Raw genomic sequence first — 10889 nt, forward strand, 5'->3', positions numbered from 1 at the left:
TTTTTGGCTAGGTTTGTTTGTTATTATTATTTTACCATAAGGAATGCTATAAAAAAATAACTCGTTCTTCTAGGTAGCTTTGCCAACGTCAAATGAATATTTTAATGCCTCTGTGGTCACTGAACGACAACAGAGGCCGCGCAACTCATAGACAAACCGCATGGAGGCGGTGTTTGAACCAAGTTTTGTTTTGACAAAGTTGGCGAAGAAGAAGGCTCTCGCGAGGGAGAGGAGTTTGCATGTTCCACTTATTATTGTAGTCTAACCGGGTTTTATTGGAACTTGATCACTGAGATCTGTGTGGCTTCATTCAATCCAAACAAGTAGGTTGCTTTTGCTGGATGGACGCTAATATGAACCCGTGTTTGCCTGTAGTACCATGAGAACATCCACGTGTTATTGCATTTTATTGAATTTGTGGAAACGATTCAGATTGTATTCCTCTTTGATGGAATTTTTAAATTCGTACTTGGCAGCCTCTCGAAAACGTAACAGCATGATTATTACTTTTTTCGTTATCTTAATTTTTCAGTTTTAACACCCATGTTTGTATTTCTATCTTTGTGGGGACATCGTGAGCTTTCTCATAGACGTGTTTTCGCCAGCCTCTCACCCCAAACGTAACCACCCAAAACAAATGGCTAACCTTAAACGGGACTCTGAACCAAACGTAAACCCAATTGTAATGACCCAGTAATTTTGAAGCCTTCATCTTCAAATTGTGGCATAAACTCTCAGTCCAACCAAATGTCCCCACAAAGTCATAAGGTCCTCACAAGGATAGTGTTTTTGCCCCCACAAAGTAGGATAAAGAAGGCATACCCACACCCCAGTTCGTATTTATCTCCTTGTTTGTACTTTTGGAGGTTTCTCGTTGCTATAATGCTTTCTGCAGCCTCTCATCCTTAACCTGTGTTTCCAAGAATTGCTCCCCACAAGAATAGATACACCAATCCACACACACAGTATGTCTTCTGTTTCAGTCATGTTGTGTTTTGGTGGTGACCCCAACTTCTGTCCGGAGTGTGGAAGTGTCCTTCCTCTCCCAGGAGTACAAAACACTGTGTGTTGCCCTCGCTGCTCCTTCAAAATACCTGTGGCAGGTATGGGGTCTTTTGTTTCTACCATGAGCGACCTTCTCCTATTATCTCACCAAAGGTTTTCTATGTTTATTTTAAGATTTTGCAGGTCAAGAGACTCGTTCAACCATTGTCTTCAACCCAGTGGAACAGTCTACTGTGGCCGTAGATGATGCGGAGGACGCTGAGCTGAAAGGCCCTGTGGTAAGACAATGTTTTGGTTTGCCGGACTATGTTTTGGTTTAATGCTCGTGAAGGGGCCCGCACGATAATAATGCAGCAGAAAAAAGCTAAAAATCTGCTTCACAATAACTGACATCAGTTGAGAGATTGAGTGAAAATGGCACTGTTAGGAGAGAGTCCTATCTTTCTATGTAAAGTCATCCTATCTGGTGCACACTTCTCTCTTCCCAATTTGGATTTGAACTTGATAGACTTACCAACTTACAAACTGCCAAGTATCTGAATATAAGCCAGGGAGACCAGGAAAAGTGCCTGCACGTTTTGTTCCCGTTGTGCATTATTATTATTATTACTTTTAGTAGTAGTAGCAGTAGTCTGTGACGATTATCTGGTGTAATGTGTGAATGAAGCAACTGCAGCATGGGAGCACATCATTTTGAAAAGTCGGTGCATCTGTTATATCTATGTGCCGTTTGGACATTTTGTCACAGGGGTATGCTGAATTATCATCATTTCCTTAAAGTGTATTCTCATCGTCATATTGCACTCTGTGTCGGTGAGTGTGTGGACCAAAAACATTTGTCAGGGAGCTGACAGCACTGTAGCTCGCAGGGACAAACCTCTGGGAAGGAAAGGGAATTCTCTGTGATGCTTAAATGAAGCTAAATAAGAGTTTAAAAATCTGAAAATAAAGTAGGAAGCTATTGTACTGCCCAGCGATGTTACTATCGTCACACACGCTCACATCACAGTGTTTTAGACGATTATCGTGCAGCCTTAATCAAAACCATCTGTGCTACAAACAGTGTTTGTTTATATATTATTTCATTATATAGTATATAATAGATTTGCTTATTAAAATAGAATCTCCAGCTGTAATATTTTGGCAAGATGAATAAAGGATAGAATAGTTCTATCTTACAAGTTCAATCTTATGCTTCATCACATTCATTAATCTTTCTTGAGGTGGCTTGGTTTTGGCTAATGTGCAAATATGAACACAGGTAAACAAAGGAAAACCCACATTAGAAAGTGTTACCTCAGTGACTGCTCATCAGTCCCTCTGTGACCGATGTGTTTCAGATCGAAAGACGCTGCTCACGCTGCAACAAAGAAGGGATGATTTACCATACCAGGCAGATGAGATCAGCCGACGAGGGCCAAACAGTCTTCTTCACCTGCATACACTGCAGGTACTTCTGTCTCAACTTTTGTATGGAAAGTTTCATCTTGATGGCCGTGATGTTTAATGTTTCCAGGTACCAGGAGAAGGAGGACTCCTGACAGAGACAGCTACTGGAACCCACCACTTCTTTTTGTGTTTCACTGGCTTTTTTTGTTAAAATGGAATTGAATGTTATTCCTTTCTCCGTTTTTTATTTTTAAACAGAACACAAACATAAAGAACAGAACTGTCATCCACATGCACTTGGTGAAACATGATACTTGGCATGACAAATGGCTTGGCCTTCGATGCAGGCCTAAGAAGAAGTGCATGGTCTATACAGTGCCTATCATAAGGATTCACCCCCTTGGATGTTTTACCCTTTTAGTGCTTTCATAAATCAATCATGGTCAATAAAATTTGGCTGTTTTGACACAAAAATGTATTGGAAAAAAACTCAAATGTCAAAATGAAAACAGATTTCTACAAAGTAATGTCATGAAATAAAAATATATAAAGAAATATAATTGTTTGCATAATTAATCACCTCCTTTTTAAGTTAATGGTCTAATTCAATAGAGGTCCATCAAATTCTTGCCATTCATCTCACAATTAGTGAAATGAAGATCACTGGTCAATGGTTTGGGTGTGCTTCAAGTGACCGAGGTATAAAACATCTGTGTCCCAATGGTCCAGACTGGTGGATCAGTAAAAGAGCAATATTTTAAGTATATTTCAAGAGTTACATATATCCTGAAAGCACAGTATAAAAAACGTAAATGACATATTAGAAAAAGAACACTGATCTTCACTGAAATTAGAGAACACTTTACCTCCTAGTTATTGGTATTAATCTGGCTCCTGGTGCTAATTTCCTTGCTCACCTGACCACCCCTATTTAACTGGCAGAGAAACTTCCAGTTTCTCTGACTCTGCAAGATGGTGAGCCGTTCTAAAGTGACCAAAACCCTCTGGCAGCACGTTGTCCAGCTGAAGGCCAAAGGGATGACCCTGTGAGCCGTGGCAAGACAGGTCGGTCGTTCCAAATCTGTGATTTCAAGAATATTGCATCTTTACAACATCCCAAACTCATACAAGTCCCCCGAGAAGGCTGGTCGTCCACGAAAGACAAATGCAAGAGAGGACAGGATAATGCGGAGGATGTCAATGGGCAATTGTTTCAACACTGCAGCTGGGATTGCTCGCCAGTTCAGTGCTGAACACGGTCAAAATCTGTCTCATCATAGTGTCTTGACATTTAAGAGCATTTTGATTGAAAGCCCACTCTGCAGTGACCAAAAGGCTGGACTAACCTTTGCTGAGGAGCATGTTGTGTGGACAGAGGCAAACTGGTCCAAAGTTCACTTCAGTGATGAAAGTAAGTTTAATTTGTTTGGGTCTGATGGGAAACGGTTCGGCGAAAAACTGGGCAAAGACTGAACCCAAAGTGTGTGAAGAAGTCAGTGAAAGGTGGAGGAGCAAGTGTCATGGTTTGGGGCATGTTTTCTGCAGCAGGAGTCGGGCCACTCATACAGTTACACAGCCGAGTAAATTCAAATGTTTACAAGAACCTTCTTCAACCACATGTAGCTCCTTTCCTTTCCATGATTTTAAGAAATTCACGATCAAGATTACTTGTCAAGTTGATCCTCACAGTGTTGGATCTGTTCATCGTGTGTCTTTTCTAATGTGTATGTTCTGATGTGTACTGTTGCTTAACGAAAAATTGCCTCTGATACATTACATACAGTGCAGTCCACATTTTTTCTCGCATTTCACATATTCCCACTTTCCCTGTTCTCCCCGTTTTCCCGAACATGACTGTATGGTTAAAGATGTTGGGAACAAAAATGTTTTTTGTCGGGTATTTATGGGCATGTTTTGCCATATTTGTGAACACCAAGTCTTGACAACCCAACTTCTTGTGAGGACATTTTGCCAAAATGTCCTCACAAAGTTTAGAGGGTTTAAACGTGAGTGAAAGTAGTGTGTTATAATTGGGCGAGTGTTTGGTTCAGAGTCCTGGTTAAGGTTAGCCATTTGTTTTGGATGGTTGCGTTAAAGGTGAGAGGCTGGGGAAAGCATTATGGCAATGACAGGTCCGCACAAACAAATGTGTGTTGAGTTGTGTGAGCATAGGAGTGGGAGTTTAGTGTGGCGCGTTAGTGTCTCTGTGCCATAGTTTTGGTTTTATTATTATGACTCATGTGATTAATATAGAAGTGTATACTTCCAGATTAAAGTAATGCCCTATCAAATGACAGGTTTAAGGTTTAGGACCACTATTTGATGAGGTTGAATTTTTATATTCAGAAGTTTTGGCTCTGGGCTGATCTCATTTCTAGATGTTTTTATTGGTTGGCATTGCTACATTATCAGTTTCATCTTTGCCATGAGAGTTGGGGGAGGAAACAATAAGAAATTATGTTTAAGTGAGAACACTGGAGACTTGTTGACCATGACAAAAAGAGAGCTTCATGGTGAAGACCGCTATCAAAATAGTTATTTATTGAAATGTATTAAAGTTATAAACACATCAGGCAGTGGTTTTTCACTCATGTGGATGATCTCATGACGCTACTGACGTGAGAGTCCTGATCCTTTAGTCCAGCAGCCCAGACAATCGATGGTTCTTTAACAACTGTTCAGTGGAGTTAACAAACCTCAGTTGATGACCTCATAACAGTGCTCCTCCTCCACAATGTCACAAATACATCACATAGATTACATTCTCTCAACACGCAGCAGAAATGGCTGACATGAAATTAAAAGGTTGACACAAATTAACAATTAGTGCAGCCTTGTTCAGGTCTCAGTATCACTCTGCTCTGAACAACACAACAAACCTGAGAGGAGCACCACAGGCAGCGAAATGTTCGAAGCAGGTTGATACGGAGAACCACCCACCAGGGGCTTGGCTTACTCAGTGATTATGGACATTAAGCAGCAGCCACAAGCAACGTTTCTCTGACAATTATTGCACCATGATGGTCGACTTCCTGGGGCTGAGGGTGTTTCCTTCATTACAGTATGTATTGGCCCGCAGTCGTCCTTCGATTAAAGTCTCTGACCATCTCTTTCACTTCCTTCACAGCGGATCTACTAAGTCCAGTCATCTACCCTGGACCTCCTAACTTCACTTCTTCCAGAACCTTCACTGGTTCTTTGGTCTGAGGAGATTTCTCCATTTACACTTCAACCCTGCTGCTGAACAGGAGTGTTTCAGCTCCAGCTGGGGTCATACTGTGTCCAGCCCTCAGGTGGAGCCAAGTACACTCTACGACCTCGGTGGAGGAAACTGACGATCCCTCTGTAACCAGTCCGAGGGACCCCTGACTTCAAATCATCCATAACGCCTAGATTCCTTGCAAAAACTTTAATACTCTCTCGTGTGGAGTACTGGACCCGGTATGGACCACCTCCTCGTAAGCGTCCTCCCTGTTGCAGATCCTCAATTTTTACGAGTGGTGCACTGTAAACCCTTTTGACATATGTGTCGTCATAGTTCTCTCGGAGCAAGTAAGACAAATCATGTTTGGTGAAAGGCACAAACTCAGTGTTTAGCTTAATGTAGCGTAGGTACTGGTCAAAAAATTGACCTAAACTAACACCTTTGCGACCAAAAGTGATAGTCCTAGAGATTTCAGGCCGGATGCAGGAACGGTCCTTGCGTTGTTCTGGTTGGCGCATCCAATCATCCCAAAATGCAGAGGGCCACTTGGGCTCCAATTCATCCCACATCTCCTTAAGCAGCATCCAGCCCAAACCGGGGAAGAAGTCTGTCCTGTGGAGCAGATCTGCTTTAGATGGATCCACCAAAGCGTCCCTGCCATTGTCATTCCATGCAGAAACACACCACAGGGAAGGGTCAGCGCGCAGGATGGGGTACAGGGCGCGGAAATATTCATAGAAGTCCACCGACACCTATACAGCAGATAAGAGTTACGGTCGTGAGTGACAGAACCTGCAGAGTTTCACCCAGAATGAAGAAAAATCAGAGTCTAACTCACCTCAAGGTCATCCTCCACTATGACCACTGTTGACTGAGAGAAAGTCCTGAACACTTGGTTCAGTGCCCAGCGGTAGTGTCTCGCTATCTTGTAGTACCCCTGGAACTTCCGGTGCTCTGGTCTAACTCTGATGTCCGACAGATCCGGTTGCTTTATGTGAGTCACTTGTTGCCCGTATGAGTCAATGACACGAGCTGTCTCCGCGTGGCCGCAGTCCTGGCTCACAATGATAGGGTACGCCTCAGGAGACGGCCTATACTGGATCAGCTTATCCAGGCTTCTCTTCACCGTCACCCGGTCACAAGCAATGACCAGGATAGGAATGACCACTTCCAGGGTGGCAGACTTTGATGCCTTATTGGTCTCATCATAAGCATACGTCACCAATTCACTTCCTTTCCTGATGGCCGCAGCCATTGTGGCAGCAGTCTCCTCGGGAGCTTTTGAGGACTGACCATGGATACCCAAACTGTCTTTCACGGGAGGTTTGATTGGTTGACGGACTGCATCTGATACTACTTTATTCGTCTCTCGTTTTTCCACATCCCTCTGCTGGGCCCACGCTGCCCTGTGATTTTCAATTTGCTTTAGCAGCTTTTTCTGGGTCTCAAGCTGGGCTTCTACCTCCTCTGCCAGCCGGATCACTTCACCAGCCAGGTTCATTGGACCCCTCTTACCCCACTCCTCTTTTCCTCCTGGTTCCACGCCACCTCTCTCTGTCAGCCTGCCATTTGGGGGACGACCCCACAGGTACAGTAGAAGCAAAGCATTCCAAGCGACAAATAGAAAAGCACCACATAATATTAGAGAGCCTTTCTTTCGAACCATGGCCCAAAGACACTCGCAGGGGGCAGAATTGAGGCAATGTAAGGAGGGGTCAGGTGATTGTTCCAGAAAGAGCAACGTTTTACAAGATTTAGGACTAATTTCCCTTTGAGGTGAGCAATCCTCCTTCGAATGTCCAATTCATTACATCCAGTGTACGGGTGAAACTTAGGAGGGAGGAGAAAGGCTCACAAAATCATTTGGATGTGGAGAATTGACATGACTTAAAGAAGTTCACTTCAGGTCTTCCAGGGGTTCACATGAAAGAAATGTTATGGAGAAGAGAAGGGTCACTTGGGATTGAGGGAATGCAGCTTCTCGGATGTTATCCTTTGGCCATCATTCTGAAAATACAGAAAAGAATAAAATGGCAGAATAAATCATCTGATTTGTCAGGCACACACACACACGTGCGCACGCACAGACAGACCCTTCAGTTTCAATCAGTCTCTCTCGGCACAGTTCTTGAGACAGGTTTAAGTTTTTTTTAGTGTTGAATGAATGATAGAAAAGAGTGCCATTATTGTGCCACACAGCTCAAAACCACAGATCAAATCATTCACAGACAACTTAAAGTCTTCCATAAGTCACGGAGGCAGAGCTTGATTTGTATTCACAACAATGAGGGTGAAGAACGCGCTGTGTAGCTTACCTCAATTATCTCCTTCAATTTGATTATTAACTTCTCTCTGCAAAATATCAGTTACACAAGAGAGAGAAAAAAAATACCCTTTCGTTCAGATTCAGGCTCCTTGTGGAAAAATGATCTAGTGTCCATTGTCATCAGTGTCTACTGCGTAAAGAAACAAGGATGAATGCGGTTCAGTCATTGAAGAGCATTAGAGAAGCTTAACTCATTATCAATGGTAAATATAGGCACGCCATCTTATTAAAATGGACAATAGACTTAGAGTAAGCACTCATAGGGGTTATATGATTTTTATTGCTATTGCTTGCTTTTTTTTTAAAAAGATAAATGAACCAAATATATATTTTTATTTGTATGCACTTATGAGTTGACATGGAATGTTATATCCTTAAACTGTTTAACAATTTTAAAAGAAGTGCTTGGTAATGAACTAGAAAAAAAAAGTACATGTAGTGCAAAATGTAGAGAAATATAAATGCAACAAAGTGAAAACACTCAAAATAGTTTTTACTGTTAGGAAGCAACTTGAGCAAATAAATGTAATAGATATACATCTAAAACCCAACAAAACTTAAATAAAACATTGCAAAAGAAGTTAAATAAAGAACTGTATGCCAACTTTAACACAATGTAAGCCAGATAAAGTTGGCATGGTTTTCCAGGCTAACAATCTGTGACAGGAGTCGGTCATGATTATGGCTTACACCATAACTATATAGTAACGTGTTCTAAAGCATTTGGATCTTCAATAGTCAAGCTCTATTATCATTGCAGTTTTCTTTTGTTCAAAATTGTAAATATGTTTTATTTTATTTTTTCCCTTGGGGGACTGTTGTATACACAGAAGTACTTTGGTTTCACTGGGTGAAACCTTGCAAACTAAAATAGTGAAGAAATCATGTTTTCATTATCATTATGCCACAATGCCCACCCCTAAGTGAAGATGACACCAGACAGATGAGAAAAATGACAGATGAGAGGAAGAAACCCTGTGTGAGTGAAAAAACGTTCCGGTCAACGCCACTTTGACCATTGCCCTAATTGCCACACAACGGTGGGTCGACACATTTGCCAGGAGAGAGGAAGACACACCTCACAGAGAATGTAGCAGGGCTCGCACAATTCCAGCGCAATATGAAGAAAATAAAACAGGAAATCGAGACACATACACTGACATTACACTGGCCATTCATTTGCTCAAGCTGTCTGTGCACATATCGTACTATAGACCCTATGACACATCTCATCGGAGTGCTACTCTCTGTTGTAGGCTATACTACCAGTCCAAGGATAGAATCGTTGGACCACATCAGTGGGTGTGAATATATCCACACACATCAGTGTTCCACTGCACTGACAGAGTTAGGTCCTTCAATGCATTGTTGTTTAAGGGGAAAAACATGATTCCCATTCCACACATTTTGGAGATTTCTTTTACTGTCTTCGATAAGTCAATAGTTATCAGGAAATGATCAACATTGGTGGTATTTTTGTTCTTGTTTAACAACCACTTTTGAACCAATCATCTGCCTGGTGAAATTGATGTTTCCCCCGACCTTACAGCTAAGACCTTGTGTGCCAATGATACAAGCATAAGTGAGAAACCTGATTGGGAAATGGAGAGCTTTGCGTTGTAGCTCAGCTCTTTTTCAGTGGAGAGACGTACAATCAAGCTCATGCCAAAATGCAAACAAATTAAATGTTTGGCTTTCAGTGCATTCCAGTGCATTGTACAGTATAAAAGAGTAATAATGTTACAAGCCTATAACTCAAAACATATGCGTTTGTCATTTCGAGTGACCACCACTGATGATGACACCTTAGTGCCCATTTTGGCACGGATAAATCGGTAAGGACCGCGGCTGAAGGTCGCAAACTGGTGAAGGCCTAAATTATGGCGCCACGTTACACAAATCGGGAAAATAAAGTTTTTACTTTGTCATCAATCTAAGGGTGAAAGGGATTGCCTTCAGTGACAGCGAGACGCGGATCTTCCATCGTTCTCAGACTGTCAGAGCGAGGAGGTTGAGGGGCATGGAAGAGCCACCGGAACATGGTTCCCTGCATACGCGGCCAAACCAGTGCTCCAAATGCATTAGCAACAATATTGATGGAAAACGCCATCCAACCAATGGCCGCGCCGAGCTTTACTACTTCACTGTTCAGTCTCGCAGGTGACTGAATGCCTTGCTGGAGCAGTAGCTGCAGCGGCAACGATAGCACGTTTAACACTCTCCTAATTGGATTTCAAGCAGATTTAAGGGACTAAATAGCTGGCTGAAGCCCGGTGTTGCCTTGGCAACTGGCCTGTCAGCTAGCACCAGAAGCGACGGGGCGGTTATGGGCGCCAGGCGAGGACAGGAGGCGATAGCGCGGACACTCACCTCTTGCGTGCCCTTCTCATCTCGGGCGGCAGCTTCACATCCCGGCTCGGTCGCTAGCTTGCAAACGTTAGCTCATGGAGCCGTTTCCTTCGAGATCCCATTCACTGCACATCGCTATGTTGTGACACGGTGGCCCTGGAGCTGCATGAACTCCTTCGTTCCCCGGTTTTGGTTTTTCAACCCAACCAAAGAAGCTCCCGTCGTCAGCAGGCTTCTCTCCAAAAGTCTCCACCGCTGATAGTAGTCGGTGTCTAGGTGCGAGAGGACCGTGTCAGGGTGCAGTCACGGGTCTTCGGTGGTGGTTCGGTTTGTCATGTACCAGCTGGAGACAGCTATCACGTGAGCCCGCGCTCGACAAATACCAATCAGGCTAGCCAACACGCAATTTAAAAAAAATTGATGCGCCTTCTGCATTTACGGTAAAGCGGCCCGGAAGTGTTCGGTTAACGGTTGCTATTTTCAATATAATAATCGCCGGTTACCTTTCAAAATAAATTTACATAACAATACGAGTGTAGTATCGCCCACCAGATCAAATAAACTTCATTTTGACCTCCTTCGACGCTACATTGTGTCCTATTATAACATTTAGTT

General features: G+C 42.9%; 2 protein-coding genes across 4 annotated transcripts; one reads left to right on the forward strand and one right to left on the reverse strand.

Annotated features, from left to right (window-relative positions):
- Window positions 1-5: 5 nt before the first annotated feature.
- On the forward strand, window positions 6-2912 carry polr1h (RNA polymerase I subunit H). Its single transcript, XM_053864031.1, has 5 exons — window positions 6-323; window positions 984-1103; window positions 1180-1283; window positions 2346-2455; window positions 2522-2912. Exons 2-5 carry the CDS (start codon window positions 986-988, stop codon window positions 2544-2546), a joined length of 357 nt encoding a protein of 118 aa, XP_053720006.1. The 5' UTR covers window positions 6-323; window positions 984-985; the 3' UTR covers window positions 2547-2912.
- Window positions 2913-4449: 1537 nt separating this feature from the next.
- mgat1b (alpha-1,3-mannosyl-glycoprotein 2-beta-N-acetylglucosaminyltransferase b) lies at window positions 4450-10664 on the reverse strand. 3 transcript variants are annotated; one of them, XM_053862511.1, is made up of 4 exons: window positions 10296-10664; window positions 6438-7606; window positions 6284-6351; window positions 4450-6211 (listed from the first exon to the last, which is right to left on the reverse strand). In XM_053862511.1, exons 2-4 carry the CDS (start codon window positions 7263-7265, stop codon window positions 5650-5652), a joined length of 1458 nt encoding a protein of 485 aa, XP_053718486.1. In that variant the 5' UTR covers window positions 7266-7606; window positions 10296-10664; the 3' UTR covers window positions 4450-5649. The 3 variants fall into 3 exon arrangements, with proteins under 3 accessions (XP_053718486.1, XP_053718484.1, XP_053718485.1); XM_053862509.1 differs by having other exon boundaries at window positions 4451-6351; XM_053862510.1 differs by lacking the exon at window positions 10296-10664 and adding an exon at window positions 7915-8162 and having other exon boundaries at window positions 4451-6351.
- Between the last annotated feature and the right edge of the window lie 225 nt (window positions 10665-10889).

This window comes from Synchiropus splendidus, chromosome 4, assembly GCF_027744825.2.
Source record: "Synchiropus splendidus isolate RoL2022-P1 chromosome 4, RoL_Sspl_1.0, whole genome shotgun sequence".
Lineage (NCBI taxonomy): Eukaryota > Metazoa > Chordata > Actinopteri > Syngnathiformes > Callionymidae > Synchiropus > Synchiropus splendidus.

Coding starts and splice junctions, on each gene's coding strand:
- polr1h (XM_053864031.1), top strand. CDS start 986: ATGTTGTGTTTTGGTGGTGACCCCAACTTCTGTCCGGAGTGTGGAAGT. Junction 1,104..1,179: donor CTTCAAAATACCTGTGGCAG/GTATGGGGTCTT, acceptor GTTTATTTTAAG/ATTTTGCAGGTCAAGAGACT. Junction 2,456..2,521: donor TTCACCTGCATACACTGCAG/GTACTTCTGTCT, acceptor TAATGTTTCCAG/GTACCAGGAGAAGGAGGACT.
- mgat1b (XM_053862509.1), bottom strand. CDS start 7,265: ATGGTTCGAAAGAAAGGCTCTCTAATATTATGTGGTGCTTTTCTATTT. Junction 6,352..6,437: donor TAGTGGAGGATGACCTTGAG/GTGAGTTAGACT, acceptor TCTGCTGTATAG/GTGTCGGTGGACTTCTATGA.